We start from the raw sequence: 19844 nt of genomic DNA, 5'->3' as shown, positions 1-19844 counted from the left end.
ATGATTCACCCCGACATTAGGGACAGTAAAATTGAGCGTTATTATTTCCACGACCAACGTTAATATCAGGCTTCATTGCATATCAACAATATGAAAGTTGTAACTCATTTCCACGTTGAAGATGTGGAATTTAGTACGCACTGCGTACCACTTTTTTGTATAGCGATGGGGTAGCCTGAAAACTAGTATATGAAAATTTGCCGTTTTTGCGCGCTCATTGGTCGTGTTTCATAAATGCGCCATTGAAATGGAGCTCAATGAAATGCGCGCGCCTCCATGCGAAGGATTCAAAATTTTCAACATGTCTTGAAAACGACAACAATTCGGGAATTTTCGTAGTTTTCTGGCTAAAATTCTCATAGAAGCTTCATAAAAATGTCAAAGAGAAAGAGTAAGAGCGAAGATAGCGACAGATTTGGTTCAAAGCGTTCGCGTATTCTTGAAAGTGACGAGGAAAATGATGTTCATGTTGAAAATAATCAGGTCGATGATGGTATTCAGTCGTCCGACAGTGATTGTGATGACAATTGTTCACAGAACCCAGGTTTTATTTCAGAACAGAATGTAAGCTATCTATTTTTAATATATTTACCCTGCCAGCTTCAATTGTCATCTTGCCAAAAATTCTACCAATTTCTTCACTGCTTTATAGATTGAGGCTGAAAATGGGATTATTGAAGAAATTGTTTTGCAAAACTTTATGTGTCATTCTCATCTAACGGTACCATTGTCCTCTAACGTTAACTTTATAATTGGTCGTAATGGAAGTAAGTGTGCAATTTAACATAGTTAATATGAGGATATGTAGGATTGGTAAGGGTTTATTATGTGTTTCAGCTGTCTTATTGTTAGTAGTGATGAAAGTGATTGTTGTTTTGGAGTTTCATTGGAATAGTTGTGGTACATTATGTATTTCATTACTGTCTTATTAATTGTCACAAAGTCAATGGAAATTAGGTGCCGTGCACTTAAGGTATTATGGAGACATGTAGGAATGAACAAGGTTCATTATGGGTGTCAACTGTCTTATTGGTGGCAATGGTGGTTAGTGTCCTATTGTGATATAGGTATTATGGAGATATGTAGGGATGGTTGAGGTATATTATGTATTATAGCTGTCTTATTGGTGACAATTGAAGAAAGTGTGCTGTTATATAGATATTATGGAAGTATATTTGTTTAGTTAGTTTCTCTATGTTTTATAGCTTTCTTTGTCAGTTGTTGGGAGTATTAAATCCTTACAAATAGCAAATTTTTCTGATAAAAGTTTTGCTTCACAAATGTTTATGGTGTTTGTCTTTGCATAGCCATGTGTGGAATTTTTTCTGAGAAGTGCACTAGTTTGAAATATATTTTTGAAATTTTTTTTTAATGTTTCTACCCACATGTTTGTACATGGGCACATTTCAGGTTATAATAAAATGCATCTCGGAGCTATTATAGTTCCAATGACCCATGATAAGTTCATTTGTATCCATGGTAACCTTATCCCAGTCTGTTTTAATTTTTAAGAATTTCCTTAATTTTGCAGTTACATATGTACCTTTTGAAATGCAATGCTCGTTAAACTTTAGATGAAAGTTTCATATTTTTCAGGTGGTAAGAGTGCAATCATGACAGCCATAGTTGTTGGATTGGGTGGAAAGGCCGCCAGCACAAACCGAGGAAATTCTTTGAAAGGTTTTATTAAAGATAAATGCAGGTGAAATGTCATCTTGAGGACTGTTTATATGATCTTTGTCAGTCTAGATTTAGTGAGATATGATATGATTTTGATATGATTGTAATCATTAACGAATGCAGGATAAGGCTACGCAATATGTATTTATGAATACAATAAGGCTAAGTGTTGAAGGTAGGCTATAAAATATGGCTATTGGCAAGTGGACATGATTTCTTTTGAAGTAGTTATAAGGAGCCCACTTTACCACTCGTCTGGCACCTGTCATACTGATCTCAATGTACAGTGGAATGTATGTTGAAACCACGAGGGAAAAAAGATGAATAAGTTGATAAAAATAGAAGAAATACTTAAATATGTCTGCTAGATAGCCGTACGCAGTGCAATTATGATGTGTATTGACTCAAACTTCGAGTATAGCCAACAAGCTAAAGACAATCAATGGTGAAGGCAATGATTCTACTAAATAGTTTTAGAGTTATGTCATACAACACCAATAGTAGGCTAATTACTACCAGAGGTCATGCATCCAATACAATTAATTTTCTAAGCTCAACTAGATCCCAGTTATCCTGGCTTATGCAAACAGGTCCTTGTTTTTGCCTCGTGAAAAGTACAGGCTCCCGTTCAACTCGTCTTTCTTTTTCAGTTCTGCTGTGATTAAAATTAAGCTGAAGAATGGTGGTCGAGATGCGTACAAACCCAGCGAGTATGGGCCCCGCATTATTGTCGAACGGAGAATAAACAGCGATGGTGCTGGATCGTATAAAATATGCGATGCTAAAGGTGAGCTATGGTATAATTATTTCAGGTGTGAACTTACTAAGTGGTACACATCTTCCCCAACCTTCGCTAGAGCAGGCGCAAGAGCCATGCCAACCTAATGTTTAATTAGCACACTTCCAAAACACTCTCAATCATGTATTGGAATAAATTTGAACAAAAAGTCAGACATGTGTCTATACAATATTGACATACATATATTGTGTAAGATATAGCCTACGTGAGTAAAAATGTCACAATTACCAATGATTTAGAACCCAATCTCCTAGATGACTAACTACCGTGTCAAGGTGAGGCAAAGACGTCATCTTGAGAGGAAGCAAAAATCGAAACTCTCGATCAAAATTAAGTTAATCCTATGGAACATTTTAAAAACCAAACCTAGACAATTAATTCTCCAAATGTATATCATTGCGGAAAAACCACTTTTCAAGAAAGCTGCTTGCCTCACTAAAGAATTTCTCCAGGGCTCAGATGTCTGTCTACAGTATTCTAGACCAATGCATTATACATGATTTGTAGTGTACTCTTTTTAGACGTAATTTCTCATAAGCAATGGTGCGAAAGGAGGATTACCGGCCAAACCATTTTCCCATATTTCTGATTTAAAAATATTTCGTCGTGTATGACTTTCTCATGCGTGACGTAAAAATGTCATAATGACTTTTCTACGTACATAGGAAACGTCGTTTGTCAGAAAAAGAACGAGCTAAGTCATATACTCGACCAGTTTAACATTCAGGTGGGTTTTGGTTTGAGAACTTCACTCCAACAAAGTAAATTTGTTTCAAAATTTGGTAATAACGATATGTATTGCTTCCAGGGTTGGGCGATAATCAAAAAATCAGCTCATGGTCATTTTTAAGGAAATTATCACGATATCGAATATCGTGATAAATACAATAAAAAAAGCACCACATAATTTTTAAATTTTGATCAACAAAATGAACCAAACATAAACAACAAAGTAAAGTTTTATGATAGTTACTCAAGATTCAATAACTGTTACCCGCTGACACAAATGCCGTGGGCACACACCGCAAGCAAAGCCTGCACTTTCATTGTTTAGCGGATCAATACATAAATATCAGTGATTAATTCTAGCTTATGTACTTTTCTATCGTATTATTTTGGTAAATTCGTGTTTGAGCAACATTTTTTCGGAATAAAAAGAATCATTTCAGGTTGTATAAAAGCTAAATGTACACAAAATCAAAGCAATATCATAATAGTCATCAAGCATGACGATAACATCGATACGCTACTCAAATTTCAACTTTAAAACAGTGCCAATGTTGATGAATCTCCAAAGAATATAATTCAACCAGTCGAACCATTCAAACTGTGAAAGTATTTGAATGTATCTTCATCTTAGTAAGAGCTGTTGTAAGTTATCTTTCCTAACGCTGGATCCACAACAGCACTTACGTTTCATGTATTAATGTCTCTTATCCATGATAAAGTAAATGGTTTGAACCCGGGAGTATCTTTACATGTTCGTAGATATAGATCGTCCATGTTAGTAAAGACCCGAGGACTTTAGATGTTGACTGACGTTTCGACAACCTTAGCGGTAGTCATCTTCAGTGAGGATGACTCTTGACTCTAAAGATGACTACCGCTAAGGTTGTCGAAACGTTATCAACATTACATGTTTGTAAATGTAGATCGTCCAGGCTGGTATAGTCCTGAGAAGGATTGTTTTTGTTGTTGTTGACTGACGTTTCGACAACCTTAGCGGTAGTCATCTTCAGAGTCAAATCAACATTCCTTCTCAGGTCTTCACTAATCCGGAAGATCTACTTATACAAACATGTAATGTCTCTTATCATTTATATTTCATAATGTTGACTTAGATCGATAATCCAGTTTCAATTTTGAATCAAGACACCAGCAGGAACTTTTTGTACGCATCTGATCCGAAAAAGAAATACAAAGTATGTATTAAAACCAGTTGGGAAGCCAGCCAGGTTTTTATCTCCTTATCTCCTCCAGCGCTAATATCGTTCACTGGAAAAACAATGATCGTTATTCATTTTCTAAAGAAATAAATTATAATTTTGCTGAAAAATTTCCATTGTATGAGTAATAAATAGTTCTGGCTGGTTTCGCCACTGGTAAAAATTTATTAAATTGTATTTTGTATAAAAATTTATCTTCAAAATTGATAGTTTGCCAAAGGATTTATTGCGGGGAGGGAATGGTGATTACAGGTGATGGCAAATAAACTTATTCGTTCACGTTAGGCAGAGTTTCAATACATCAAACCGGTTTCACACTTGTTTAATTACCTGTTTCACACTTGTTTCATTGTTCCAATAATCATGAGAATCAGCTATTTTGCACTCCTAACTTTTATGATAAGTGTGAATATCAAGTAAATGGCATCCCAGTCTGTTCTCGATATCGGAGAGATAATAACCCAAATAGAAAATGTTTTAGAAGAGGGAACGAAGACATTTATATTTGCTTAACCTGAAAAAATCACCAATTGTTGTGTTCGTACAAGGCTCACATCCTAACCCATATGATGATGCCTAATTGATGTAGTTTTTCTTATCCTTTTACAGTTCTTTCTAAAGGCGACACAACTGGAGCAAATGAGCAACGATTACGTTGTTATTAAAGAACATCAGAAGATTATGTCTTTAACATTGCAGAAAAAGAAAGAGGTTTGTGATCTTGTCTTGCAGACCTCGTGTGGCTGGCTAACGTGGGAGCGGAGTTCAGATGTCGTGGGATTGGGGGTAGATTGCGTGGAAAGTGTGATTGTTTGTTCTGTTGAAGGTGAATTTGAAAGGCCCAGCGGAAGTCGGAAGCAAATTTTTAAAAAATTGTCTTTGTTTTTAATTTGTCCAAATTGCCTGAGAAATTTGTGATTGTGTACGCTTTAGTTGAAAGATAAACATTCTACTAGACAATTCCTGAGATGGAAAAGGAAGTTCGACAACTCCAAGAAAAATATCGTGATCTGGAGCAGTTAAAGGTCCTCGAGGTAAAGATCGAGGATCTGAAGAAGGAAATAGCTTGGGCACAAGTTATGGAAAAAGAAAAGGTTTGAATTAGTGTTTATTGTACATTTTAGCTCAAGTAACTTATAGGACATCTTTATCACGAAATGACAACGCCCTGCAGTTGATAGTTTTCGAGTATTGTTGGGTTGACGAGCAAAAATTTGGAAAAAATTTACCCCCTTTCATAAGTAAAAGATTGAATGCCAACCGATTGTAATTTTTCACTTTCCTCAGGAAATGAAACCAATTACAGGAAAGATAAAATCTGAGAAGGAAAGACTTCCAAAATACCAGGAAAAAATTGAAGAATGTCAGGTACATACTATCTTCGAAGTGAATACAAGTTTTAAAAGAAATATAAAAGTGAAGTGCTCTTATTTCGACGAGTTCTTCCAATTACTCGAATTGATGTACGTAATAGTATTTGGATACGTGTGATTTAGATGACATGTGATGAAGAAAGCTTGAGGTGTGTAAGCTCAATTATCTCGAAACATCTGATTGTTATAGGAAAAAGAAGCAGGATTGGAAGAGGAATGGGGCCAAGTTAAAAATGAACTGTCTGAAATATCTACGTTAAGTGATGAGCTAACGATTAAGCAAGAAGCGATAAATGGTGAAATGAAGCTAATGAAACATAAAGCTCGATCTCATCTGGTAAAGTAATTTGTTTTTAAAAAAATTGTTTTAATGTGATGGCAAATGCATTGCGATTTTTAAAACCATTGTCACCACGACAATGTCTCTATTCTAATAAATCCGTATAATAAATAGCGGCGGACTACTAATTAAACTTGGTCATTTTTTCGGCCCTCTCCGGTGAAAAAAACCGAAGTGGTCCCTACCTTCGAGTAGTTTCAAGGGCTGGTACCTCCGGATTGATCTTGAATTTTAAGGCAAAGATTTCCGGTATAAGGGTGCCATCCCAAAAAGAGCCAACCATGTGGGTTTGCTTAAATGGTAAAGGAATGGATACTACCTGCAGGAAGTGGGAGTATACTGTGAAGAAGAGAGAATCAAAAGAAAGTTGTGGCCTTTAAGCGATATCTATTCCTCCAACTAACGTCCGTTTTCCTTTACTTTTGCATTTCCTGTTTGTACTCCCTTAGGGTAAAAAGTGGGGAAAATTTCATTTTAAAGTTCGAACGAAATTTAGAAAATAATTGACATGGTCAGGGAAATGGGAAAAGTCAATACTTTACGAGTTCTGAGCATTGCGCATTTGAACAGTAGATAGTAGGAAAGCCATTTTTCCTCTGCATCCAATTGCTCGTAAGGTTTTCAACAGCATAAATGATCTAAGTTAAGCACATTTAGCTAGCCAGGAATAGCAAAACGTCCAAATCTTAATATGTCTATATACAAAGAGCCTCTCGATACGGGTCTCGACTTAGCCTACTGGATAATCTGCCCTTCATAATAAACTTAATAGCTTAATCATATGACTCGGGCAATCATTGCTAATAAAACTATTCATAAAGACACGGCGTTTTTCTGTTCTTTTACTATAGCATGTTTTGTTTTATATAATGCATCATAGTACATTTTAACTTTGTCTATATTTTATTATTTTTAACTATGAATTTGTAAATGTATATTTCACACTATCCTGCATTTGCTGCTGTGTGATTTGAGATTAAATAGTCTACGTTGTATCTGTCTGTAAATGTTCTTATACTAATTTCTAACTGTTCTCTATTTATAGTATTACGTTCTAATTAACATTTAAATTGATTAATGTTACAACAATTGCTACTTATATTGAATCATGGTTATTTTTCAACTGACGCAAATTTTTTCAGTATTTTTATAATAAGAATCATGTGAACGTTTCGCCAACACGGTCTTTCTCTGCAGAAGGTATTCAAAGAATGTCATTCATTCATATATTCGGGTCCAAAACTACAGATTAACTAAGTAGACTTAAAGGCACAGTGCAACCTACCTACTGCGAGGTCTACATACTCTTGATTGACGGCCGATGTCAAATCACACGAGCGGTGTAAATCGAAAATCCGATCCTGAACTTAAATTTTTGGGTCATCGTTTAATTCTTTTTAATCCTGTTGCTCTTAATGCAACCATTCACGATATTTTTAAAATTGTTCAACATATAAATTTTCAGAATGATATGAAGAAGTCCGAGAAAGAGTTGGAAAACACGCAGCAAGAGAAACATGAATTAGAGCGACGAATAGCGGACATCACATCAAAGTAAGTAATTAAATATATTTACGTATGTTCATTAAAAGTTGGTGTGCTGTTGGCTCTCCTTGCCATCATGACCATCAATATTGGCTGCTGACTAAGACACCTGTCAAGAATAATTGGGCATCTTGGACGGGATACAAGTTTATGATCTCTATTTGTTTAGATATACGTAGTTGTGTATTTATATATTTCATTGTATTGTCTGTTTTTCCTCAATATGTTCTCCTTCTTTATACATTGATGTCGAGTGTTTTCGCCATGAGCGATTTTATCTTGAAGCTCGAGACCTTTCGTATTTCGTTGTCGATTCTTCGTCAGAAATGATCGGATGTTATAACTTAAGTTCTTATATGCTCCAGTCTAGTGTCTTCATCTTAAATGATCTGATGTTAAAACATAAGGCCTTACATACTCCAATCTATTGTATTTATCAGGAGTGATCTGATGTTGAAACTTGACATATTATATACTCCAGTCTAGTGATTTCATCAGAAGTGATCAGATGTTACAACTTAAGTTCTTATATGCTCAAGTCTAGTGTTTTCATTTTTTATTAAATTGTTTCTTTTCAGAAATGTACAAACGTTAAGAATTACTTATTTTTTCAAACAAGGTCTCGTCTCCCAATGATGAATCCATCCTTGCGCTCATAGTTATACATTACATCATCAATGATAGTATTAGATTACGTCATGCATGATTTCGGTGTATGTGAAGACGCCTTTGGGACTCGTCTCCCGGCGTCGTCGCGCTGGAGGCGAGCTGAGGGATACTTGACATAAATAACTGCATATATTTTTATTTTTTGTCACTTACCCTGAGTTAGTTACACTTACATATCTGTTAAATTTGAAAACCCACGGAAAACACACAAGTGATGTGGTTATCCTAGATAATTATAATAAATTAATCTGTTTCTACTTCAGTCCTTGCCTACTCCTGTCAGGTGCCTCCACGGGAGGAATCAGTCCAAGTCTAGTCTTGTTTTTTTCAAAGTGACCAATCCTTGAATTTTTTACGCGCATTCATCATCCTTTATTTAGTATCATTGTAGGATCGAGATGCATAGAGCTTAGGTTATGCTAATTATTATGCTAATTATTATGAAAAACAAAAAGGGACCCGTATAAAAGCATGGTTTTTGGGGTCCTTTGAGATTGAGCACAATTCATGTATAGTGGTGTATTTTTGTACATGGATGTTTATATTTAGTGGCCAAATTACGAGGTAACGATGATTACGGCTCTAGGCCTCCTTGTCGGTTATGTTAATATCTATACTCTGTCGTTTAGAACCGTACGTTTGACGCATTGCATTGAAATAAAGACTTATCTGTATACCGGTCGTCGTTTTAATAGTAGTTTATGTACGAGTATCTTGCTGGTCACATAAGCCTGGAATTGTTGAAGCTTATAATCATTTTATCTTCATATCTATTTTAGTGCAATGAGGGACATTGAATCGGAGAGACTGGAAAGGGAAAGGGTTGTGCGAGAAAAAAAGGAAGCGCTTCAATCCGCTCAGTTTCAACTAAATACAACGAATCATCATAAAACCCAACTTGAAGGCAATGTGACACGTTTAAACGATCAGTTGTATCTGTTAAGGTAATTTATAAATGACTTACGCACATGATAAACAACGGCTTGTTATCATTTTATTGTAGCAGATTGTGTTACTCTATTGACATTGAACTCTCAGAAATCAGTTGAAATTCATCTATTTAGCTTATCAAGTAGAGCTAAGGTGGTCTAAGTATGGCTGAGGTAATATAAGTGTAGCTAAGGTTGTCTGTGTATACGTAGCTAAGGTGGTGTAAATATAGTGGTGTAAGTATGGCTGGGGTGATATAAGTGTAGATAAGGTTGTCTGTGTATACGTAGCTAAGGTGGTCTGAATATAGTTAAGGTGGTCTAAGTATGGCTGAAGTGATATAAGTTTAACTAAGTTGTCTGTGTATACTTAGCTAAGGTGGTCTGAATATAGTTAAGGTGGTCTAAGTATGGCTGAGGGGATATAAGTGTAGCTAAGGTTGTCTGTGTATACGTAGCTAAGGTGGTCTAAGCACTATTGAAATGAACTTACCTGGCGTAAAGTTTAGTTGAATGCTCGGTGATAGCACATTTCCTTAAATTTAATGCATGAATACTTGCATTCAGAAGTATGAATACTTATGTACAGTAGTATGTATGCTTACCTACAGCAGTACGAGGACTTACATACAGAAGTATGAATACTTATGTACAGTAGTATGTATGCTTACCTACAGCAGTACGAGGACTTACATACAGAAGTATGAATACTTATGTACAGTAGTATGCGTGCTTACCTACAGCAGTACGAGGACTTACATACAGAAATACAGAAGTATGAATACTTATGTACAGTAGTATGTGTGCTTACCTACAGCAGTACGAGGACTTACATACAGAACTATGAATACTTATGTACAGTAGTATGTATGCTTACCTACAGCAGTACGAGGACTTACATACAGAAGTATGAATACTTATGTACAGTAGTATGTGTGCTTACCTACAGCAGTACGAGGACTTACATACAGAAGTGTGAATACTTATGTACAGTAGTATCATTTTGTGATGACACAGTGTTTTCTTAAACACGCCATGAGATGGTGTCTTTTCTGTCTCGCATCTGTTTGCGTTTGTCTTTATCTCGTTATTAGATTATGCATTAAATATACACATGTCTGTTATATCGCCTTCGTCTTTTCGAATATAAAGTGTGCTTTCTTATTTTTCAGAAATAACGTGAGCGATGCAAGGAAAAACGTGGATCAAACAACAAGAAGACTTGATGAGCTCCGAGAGGGTCGGAAAGATTCCTTAAAACGTTTTGGTAGAAGAGTACCAGAACTTTTACTCAAGATTGAAACTGCTGTTAAATCAGGAAGTTTTCATAAGCCACCGAGGGGACCAATTGGTATGTACATGGATATTGTTTGTTGTCGTATGTATTGGAGTACACTAATCCCGAGTTCTGATGTTGAGACTTGAGTTCGAATTTACTTCAGTGTAATGTCTTCATTAGGAGTGATCTTGAAACTTTTGTACTTATATTCCTCAGTTTAGTGTTCTCATCAGGAGTGATCTGGTTTTAATATATTAGTCTTTATGTACTCCAATCTCAAGTTCTCATCAGGGATGTTGAAACTCGAGTTCTTATATACACCAATCTAGTGTTTCATCAGTAATGATCTGATTTGAAACTGTGATCGTTTAATACTCCAGTCGTGTCTTTATTAGGAGTGATCTTTTGTTGAAATTTGAGTCCTTTTTACTCCAATCTAGTGTCTTAATGTGTAGTGATCTGATGTTGAAACACGAGTTCTTAACTTCTCATATACTTTAGTGTTATCATATAGAATTATATCATACAAAATTGATTCCCTTGAATATTTATTTCAGTCCGGTGTCTCTATAAGATTCCTTTCATCAAATGTGTCTCATAAGGGAAGGAATTGCATCAAGTATGTTGTCGCAATGTTATGTAGGTGCACGTATCAATCTTCAACAGGAAAACTGGGCGATTGCAGTGGAAACATGCTTAAAAGGTCTGGCTTTCGCCTTTTGTTGCACAGACACACACGATGCAGCAGTGCTAAGAAATCTTATGAAGACATTATATGACTCGAACAGAATGCCTCAGGTCGTGGTCTCCAGGTTTCAGGTTTGCCAGAACATTTGTTTACACCAATCAGCATTCAAATACATTAAACACTAATGCATCTTCAAGGTCTAATTGTTTTAATAGAAAATCCCAGTGTTTGACTTTTTACAGTTTCCTGAAAAGAAAGACGTCAAAATCCTGGAGATCTTTATGTTCATTTCGCATTACACTTATATTGTTGATGATTTGTTTTGTTTTCACTTTAGGATGCTTTTTATGATGTATCAAGAAATGTAAGTTGAATTCTAACGTAGAAATTACTTATTCCAATTGAGCTAAATGTATCTCCTTACATATTTGGATATTTAGTTTAATTATTTAGACATAATATATAATATTTTTAAGATATTTTAGGGCGCATGGTTTATACCTATTGTATGTTTTAATGTATTTTATATTTCTATGCAGTTGTTCATATGCTTAATGAAAGATGAGATAGATAATCAAATGGCAGAAAATACGTTTGGGCCTCCTCCAATAATACAGCTGGGGCCAGTTGCGCGAAGACTGGATAGCATTATCCATTGGATAGCAAAGTTTTTCAAACGTTTAAAAAGCCTCTGAAAAGGAAAAATATAAGATTTGAACCGAGCAATTACTGCTGAAATAAAATATTGCTTCTAAGATTACAAAATTTCTCTGTCGTAACCGGAAATATACGAAAAACTTTTTTTACAATTTCGAAAATTTTCATATCGAATGGATAAAACTATCCAAGCTTCGTGCAACTGGCCCCAGATCATTTTTATGACGTTACAACCTTAGGAAGAATCTCGTTCTTTGAATGGTATCGTAACTGATTTGCACCTCGTGAAATATACATGAAATCATATTAGAAATTTGAAAATGCTTCTATTTAGAAACCGCGATGTTCATATCCTACAGTCATGGATGTTCTGCAGATTGATGATCCTGTCATATTTAATTGTATTGTTGATCAGGTATTGTAGATTACTTCACTCAACATTTTCTAATGAAGTGTGTTTTTGATATTTTATTTTTGACTATCCAACGATGTGGATTTTCATGCATTTCAGCTGGGAAGGAGGGTGGGGTGGGGTAGTGAAATTTGTAGTGCCCCCAGGAGCTACAAACTTAAGCCACCAGTATGGTATGGAGGTGTGAAATTTTGCGAGGGTTGAAACGAGGTTTTGGCGGGATTATGGTACATTTTCTAAGGATAATAGGGATTGTAAATGCGAGTTGAACCCGATCCTTTGTATTAATGATTTATAACGCTTTTATTTGTTCAAGTTATACATCACATTACATCAAAGAAATGTTTTGATCCTTAAAATTGTTACATCTGTTTATTACAAATTAAAATCCATCTATTCTCGATATTAAGACTAGTGCTGAATGTGTTTTGCTCATCGAGAATCCCGCAGAAGCCAGAGACGTAATGTTCAATCGTACTCCTGAAAAAGCTAAAATGGTATTTTTTAGAAACACTTCTCATTTATTGTTTTTCCAAATATATTTTATGCAGTGTATAAAAGTTCACAGAGCTCGTATATTTTACCTTCTTTGCTTCACTCATGAAATTGTTTCTTTTCAGAAATGTACAAACGTTAAGAAATACTTATTTTTTCAAATTTGGTCTAGTCTCCCAATGATGAGTCCATCCTTGCGCTCATAGTTATACACTATGTCACCAATGACAGTATTAGATTACTTCATGCATGATTGTGGTGTATGTGAAGACGGCTTTGGGACTCGTCTCCTGGCGTCGTCGCGCTGGAGGCGAGCTGAGGGACACTTGACATAAATAACTGCACATATTTTTACTTTTTGTCACTTTCCCTGAGTTAGTTATCTGTTGCTTTTCTGAAGCCCACGGAAAACACACAAGTGATGCGATTATCCTAAATAATTATAATAAATTAATCTGTTTTAACTTCTGACTTGTCTATACAGATCTTTTTACAAGAAGCACGCCTGTTTTTTCAAAAATAAGATAGTGACACAAAATTGACTCCGTAGTTTATGTTTCCACGAGCTAATAAAAATGGTCGAGCACAAAGTTTCAAAGAAATTGCTCTTGTGTAAATGGAGCATTGCATGATTATCCTGCTTTTCTTTTAGGCGTTTGCAGGAAATGGAGATCAAATATTTGGCGGAAGGAGTGCGAAGTCGTATGCTTACACGGGTAACGGAAGTACCTATCTTCGTGGAAATATCGATGACCAAATAAGGTACGCAGCTCTTTACGTAAGTCTTGTTTATATGTGTTGTTGCGTTACTTAATCTACTGTTAGTAATCATATGTGCCATCTTGTGTAGTCAAAGTTAGTCATACTTTTATATTTACTGAGAAAATCATCACTGAAATGAATTATAGAAAGAAATGGCTAGTACGTCGACTAAAAAATGCTGTGCAGGATTTAAAATCCCGACTTCCTTATTTTTTCGTGGTGTAGTTCTGTTTAGCTCCTCAAACGCTCACTTCAGTGAAAGACTATTCCTTGAGGAAAACTGTGTTATTCAATTTGTTTTGCTGCGTTGTTCAGTTGAATTTTTGAGATTTATCAACATTTCAGTCGAGTGGAGCAACAGCTGTCAGAAGAAAGTGATAAGTACAACCTGCTACGAGGTGATCTTGATCATTACAATAGGCAATTGAGGGAATTTCAAGCTGAGTTGAAGAAAAGTAAAATGAAGAGTTTGAAAGATCAGGAAATACACAATAAGATATTGCAGGTACTATTAGATCACTCTTGCAAGTAGAGTAAAATTCTACTTGAGGACATTGTAAGGTTGTCCTTGTAGATATACTGTAAGGTTATTCTTGCACGTACGGTGAGATTATTTTGCAGGAACCATGGTATAGAATTATCCCTTTGTTATAATGTCTTAATGTGCTTAGGCCTTGAACATTTGAATGACTGCAAAGATTGAAAGATAGTGTATACACTATAAAAATTACTATTGCATCTTACCATATTATACAGTTTGATGGACAGACATGTAGTTTGTTTAGAGTATCTTGAAGTTCATGTAGGAAATGTTGGGTTTTTTCTACGGTAGGAAGTAACTGAACTCGAACAGTTCGAGGAAGAAGCTCTTCCAGATGTCACTGTTTTGGTAAGATATTTACGTTACAATAATATGATAAACACAGAGTTGCTGCTGTAGTTGCAAAGTTCTTACTAAAGTAACGCTTTCATTCCAGTTTGATACACATTAAGTGGTATTGAAGAGCTTGACATGCATGTATGCATGTTTTCTGTCGATCTATTCATTCATCACATTATTTGTTCTTTAAGCAAGAAGATGTAAACACCTTAATTCAGAGAATTGACAAACTAACCTCACAGGTATAAAGCAAAGACAATTGCAATGTATTGTTTTGTTGAATGGACAGTTCCGAGTCTCCATATCATAGTAGTTTGGAAAGTAGAAAAATCCGTTAGCGACATACTTGCATTTTGGGCGCTTTATCTGGAAAGTTTATGAAATTCAATCTCCCCAATGCTGGAAATATATAATTTTACAGAGTGACGCAAAATCGAAAGAATATTTGAAAGTCAAGAAAACTTTAGAGGAAAAAACAAACGAGTCAAATGAACACAAATTAAAGATACAAGAAGTGATAGGAAAAGCCGAGCCACTTACGGTATGCATATCTTTGTATTTCTGTTATCCTAATTGTAAGCAAAGGTAATCCTAATCTTAAAATCACAAATTCGTATCCTGATTGTAATATAATATAATTTTAAGCTTAAGTTTTATCTTAAACCTTTTTCCAACAATCCAAACATTTGACGATTTTTAATTTTTCCATCACAATCCTGACTGAAACAAACTAGCTTCTTATATTAACATGTTTGTAGATGTTTATAGTCCGAGTATGTGCAGTCATGACGTGGAGTGTTTGTGTTGACTGATGTTCCGACATTTTTAGCGATAGTCGTTTTTAGAGTCATGTCAGACTTGACACTCCTTTATAGGAGTGACCTGGGCAATCGATATCTGCAAACATGTTACGATACTGTTGGGTTAAGGCCATGCACATTGTCACTTTATATCTATAAAAGCTCGCTCGTTCTTCGCCTATAGTTGCGTTTGAATACAATTGAAAGCGAGTTAGCGACAGTCAAAAGCCACCGCAAACATTACGAAGGCAAGAGGAATGAATTACAAATGAAGATTGGTCATCTCGAGGGCGAGTTGGCCCGTATAACTGAAGATGCTCAGGTATGATGCCTTTTGTATCTTATTTCCTTCGAAGCCAGTTCCCAGCTTATTCTTTCCTAAGTCCTTGGCTTTTAGACACCAGTAAGAAAGCTCTATAACGCATTATTTTTTATAAAGAAAACTTCAAAAATTTCCATTATTATCGTTTTTTGGAGATCGACAGTCTCGAATGATTGAGTACATCCTCAAAAGTCCAAGTCGCTTTTCATCAACAACATGTAAACCCAATAAGCGTGTAAGAATGTCTTGACATGATATGCGTGTGAAACATGACCTGATAAGCGTGTAAGAATATCAAAGGAAGATTGCTTGCAGAAAACACACAGGAGACAGAAATTATCGCTCTTAGGTCCTCGCTCAAAGTTCCAGCATGAGGCACTGAATAGTCACTAATGAAAGCAAAGGAAGGTGATTCCCTATTTATAAAATGTATTTATTATAGAAAACTGCAAGCATGGCTACTGAATATTGTGAACGTGTTGAGACCAAGAGAACAGTGAAGAGTCTGGAGAGTGAAATCTCACAAGCTGAGAGGAGATTGAGAGCAGAACAACAAAGGTAAAATCATCCATCAAAATGTCATTACGTCAGCATGCTGTACGATGTATCACAGGGATAGCTCTATATTATACGAGGTTCCTTGCCACCAAGTATTAAGTAAGTGCTCTTCAGCCGGGTATGCTTATTCTGGTTTATCGAAACATGTATTAATTCCGAATGTGGATTTGTTGATCTTGAGCATGCGCGCTCGCTTAGGTATTTCGGAAAATTACAGTAATTGAATGCGTTGAATCACGTAGAAGTCAAAAGGTTATGACTTTATGGGAAACTTTACTTTTGTTAACATGAAGTTTAGTAGCACAACATTACTTACGTAACATCAGTTTGGTAATAAATCCTAAGTTAAGCATGGGAAAGTCACTTTGACTGAAATATTTTGGCGATTCTCATCTACCCCCAAAAGACTTGTCTTTCTACTTCTATTCTTTTGTAGCCGTGGCAGAGTTGAGGTAATCACTAGACAGTTTTCTGAAGCGAAGCAACGTTTGGATGATGTGAAGGCGTCAATGAAAAGCATGGCAACTTTTTGTAAGGTTAGGTGTTTACGGATGTAGTGGGGATGTGATTGTCAGGGCTCTGCAATCTCCGTTATCAATGAAAGTTTACATCTTTTCCCCTTGATCAACTATAGAGTACACCGTTTTACCCTTAATTTACAAGAGTTAAAACGTTATGAATCAAAAATGCGTTATTTTGAGCCATGAAACACCAATGTTTGCATATGTGTATGGAGATTATTTGTTACGATCGAGAAGGGGAAACAAGTAAATGCAAATGGCAGTACAAATTTTGACAATAAAATGTCAATGTTATAAACATGGTCACATACATCTCAATTCATATTACTTTATTTAGAAACTTGGAAGAATGCTTGAAGATCGATTATGCGCATACAGTTCATATAGAAAATTCATCACTCTTCGAGCTAATATGCTATTTCAAATGATGTTGTCACAACGTGGATACTCCGGAAAATTGAAACTGAAACACAAAAAAGAAGAGTTACATTTATTGGTAGGTGTATGTATACATTCAACTGACTATATAACTGGTTGGCTGCATTTGGATGAACATCCTTTTCCTTGCATGAAGCCTGTCCTGCATTTTAGCCGACTTTCTTCTTTTCTTTTGGCCGTGTGTGGAAATATTGAAACTAGATAAATTTGGGAAATAGCCTCATCGAATGTGATAGATTAATTGTTGATCTGCTTAAGAATTTGCTATTATTGTATTTGGGAATGATACAATTTGATTGGAAGCTTACAGTTTGATTTGGTTGGTCTTACAATTTGATTGAGGAGGGGGGGGCTTACAAATTAATTGGGGGGAGCTTACAAATTGATTAGGGGGAGCATACAATTTGATTGGGGGGGCTTACTATTTAATGTTGGAATTAATAACATTTATGCTCATATACAGTACAAGTTTACCCTGATGGGGAAACGTATACTGTGTGTACAGTACAGTGCCGCTTGCTTACTATATTTTGCGTATGATACGCGTAAAACTCTAGTACTTAGTAGCGTAACCAGCTCGCAAATATTGTCGTTCTTATTTATCGAAATGAAGAGAAAACAACGTTTTCCAGTCATCCATTGCAATACGAAAGATTTTTCGCCCTGTAGGTGGACGTTGATCAGGCAAAGAAAGGTGATAGTAAAAGCACAAAATCTCTCTCTGGTGGAGAAAGATCCTTTGCTACAGTATCTTTCATCATGGCACTTTGGGACGCTATGGAAGCACCGTTCAGGTGTCTTGATGAATTTGATGTCTTTATGGTAAGTTCAAAATTACCAAGGAATTTAATTTCCGTTTAATGAACTTTTTCTTCAGTTGACTTGTTTGTAAATTCATTACGAACTTTTAAAATTGAACTTAACAAAGTTCTAAATATTCGTAACGAAACAATGTCCTTGAATTTATAAAGACAGACTTTTGATGGTCCTTGATTTAAATTTTTTTTGTCAAACTTCTGTGAACATGTTGGCATGTAACTCAAATTCATTCTCGTCCTAATGTTTTTCACAATATCTTCTTAAAAATGCTTTAATTCATATCTCATGCAGTTAACGAACCCTCTCTACATGTATTCCTTTTTTGTTCCATGTCATGTGATGAAAATCTTTTCATTGTGACTTAGATGTGATTACTTTTTTGTTTAGTTTTTCTAAGTTCATTACAATCCTATAATGTCCTATTTTTCTCCCTAGGACATGGTGAACAGAAGAATTAGTATGGATTCTATTATGAAAGTAGCTAAGGAACAGCATCACAGACAGTTCATCCTGCTCACTCCTCAAGACATGAGGTATTTATTCCCTTTTTAAGACATCGCACAGTTCCTTCGTTCATGTACTGTTGTGGTTATGTTGAATGAGTATTTTCTTACAAATAGGTTCTTGGTAATGATACTATTGTTTGGGGTTCATGTTTTTAACGGGCATTTTGTCTACGCGGGCTTTTAGGTGGGGCTCTTTGAATTGTACCGTTCAAGAAACCCTCCAATAGAACAGACTTTAATTTTTTGATACGTTCAAATGAGTTGTAATTGCTGATTAAGTTAAGTTCCTATTGTTGATTGGTTGTTGATCGACTTCGTGTAACATTTATTCAAAACACGTGACAAGTGCACCTATGTATTCTTTCATTGAGAACCTGGGCTTAATAGGTATGATGAGATCATTTGGTGACTAGCTCACTTTAGTGGACTCCCTAAAAACATTTGACGACTAACATAGATATACATATAAAGGGTTATCATGTGTTACCTGCGGTTGGGTGAAGTTTTTTGTTTTAAGATTACATATCAATAAGATAATTGAGATTGCTTGTTCTTAAAAATTTTTATTATCATTTTAACAGTAACGTTGGACAGACTAACCGTGTTAAAATATTCAAACTACAAGACCCTGACAGAGGACAAACGACATTGCCATTTCGGCCTGTGTGATAAGAGTTGCTGTGTGATAGCAATCCCTGTTAAATAATGATTCCTGTGTATCATCGTTCAGTTCTTATGAATAGCATAAATTTAAGCTATAAATTCATGCAAACATCACATTTGTTTATATGAGGAACGGAAAAATCAATGAAATGAAGGATACAATTCTGATTTTGTAAAATAGGCGGGGGTGAAAAGTCTCGCTATCCAATCCTCTGCTTCCGCTTTGAGATGCAAATATTAAGGATAATTACCTTGTTTTTTATCCAAAAAAAAATTTTTGTCTGCCTTCGTGTACACACGTTGTCATATTGTATAGTTTCACGTCGTAAACGACAAAGTAAAGTGGTATGCAATTTTTACATAGAGATTATAAATAATATTAGCGAATAGCAAAAATAATATTATTTATAACCTCAATGATTTTTACAACGTCTCATACGAAACTTTTGTGTTACGTTGATGGTTTATTCAAACGGTCTCTGGTTTGCTTTGATCTGCTCTCAAGTTCTCCCAAACTTCTCGTTGGTTTGCATGTGTTTGCACGAAAAACATTATTTACAAGTCTGTGCACGAAAAATATCATGTATGTCTAAAATAGGCCACATACATTTACAAATTTATGCTAACAGATGCTGGCAACGCCAATAAGTGTTGAAAAACGCAAAAAACTGCAAGATCCTGAAAGAGGACAAACGGCATTGCCATTTCGGCCCGTGTGATAACGTTTCTGCGATAATGATTGCTAAGTGACAATGATTGAGTT

The 19844-nt window shown here is 35.5% G+C and overlaps 1 protein-coding gene across 1 annotated transcript; it reads left to right on the top strand.

Moving 5' to 3' along the window:
* Positions 1 to 272: 272 nt before the first annotated feature.
* Positions 273 to 19375, top strand: LOC124442284 (structural maintenance of chromosomes protein 6-like). Its single transcript, XM_046992782.1, has 29 exons — positions 273 to 564; positions 653 to 767; positions 1597 to 1702; positions 2331 to 2467; positions 3145 to 3206; positions 4321 to 4401; positions 5035 to 5136; positions 5382 to 5519; positions 5713 to 5793; positions 5989 to 6135; positions 7604 to 7692; positions 9132 to 9296; positions 10454 to 10632; positions 11204 to 11379; positions 11586 to 11612; positions 12240 to 12320; positions 12728 to 12814; positions 13465 to 13574; positions 13920 to 14079; positions 14407 to 14463; positions 14646 to 14696; positions 14876 to 14995; positions 15439 to 15576; positions 16019 to 16134; positions 16571 to 16670; positions 16993 to 17151; positions 17763 to 17915; positions 18348 to 18445; positions 19000 to 19375. The coding sequence occupies exons 1-29, from the start codon at positions 376 to 378 to the stop codon at positions 19085 to 19087; spliced, it is 3312 nt and encodes a 1103-aa protein (XP_046848738.1). The 5' UTR covers positions 273 to 375; the 3' UTR covers positions 19088 to 19375.
* Positions 19376 to 19844: the final 469 nt, after the last annotated feature.

The sequence above is a fragment of the Xenia sp. Carnegie-2017 genome, unplaced genomic scaffold (assembly GCF_021976095.1).
Source record: "Xenia sp. Carnegie-2017 unplaced genomic scaffold, XeniaSp_v1 HiC_scaffold_20, whole genome shotgun sequence".
NCBI lineage: Eukaryota > Metazoa > Cnidaria > Anthozoa > Malacalcyonacea > Xeniidae > Xenia > Xenia sp. Carnegie-2017.
The sequence above is the reverse complement of the archived record's forward strand: the minus strand, read 5'-3'. Positions and strand labels throughout refer to the sequence as shown.

Coding starts and splice junctions, on each gene's coding strand:
- LOC124442284 (XM_046992782.1), top strand. CDS start 376: ATGTCAAAGAGAAAGAGTAAGAGCGAAGATAGCGACAGATTTGGTTCA. Junction 1,703..2,330: donor TTTATTAAAGATAAATGCAG/GTGAAATGTCAT, acceptor TTTCTTTTTCAG/TTCTGCTGTGATTAAAATTA. Junction 14,996..15,438: donor GAAAAGCCGAGCCACTTACG/GTATGCATATCT, acceptor CTTCGCCTATAG/TTGCGTTTGAATACAATTGA.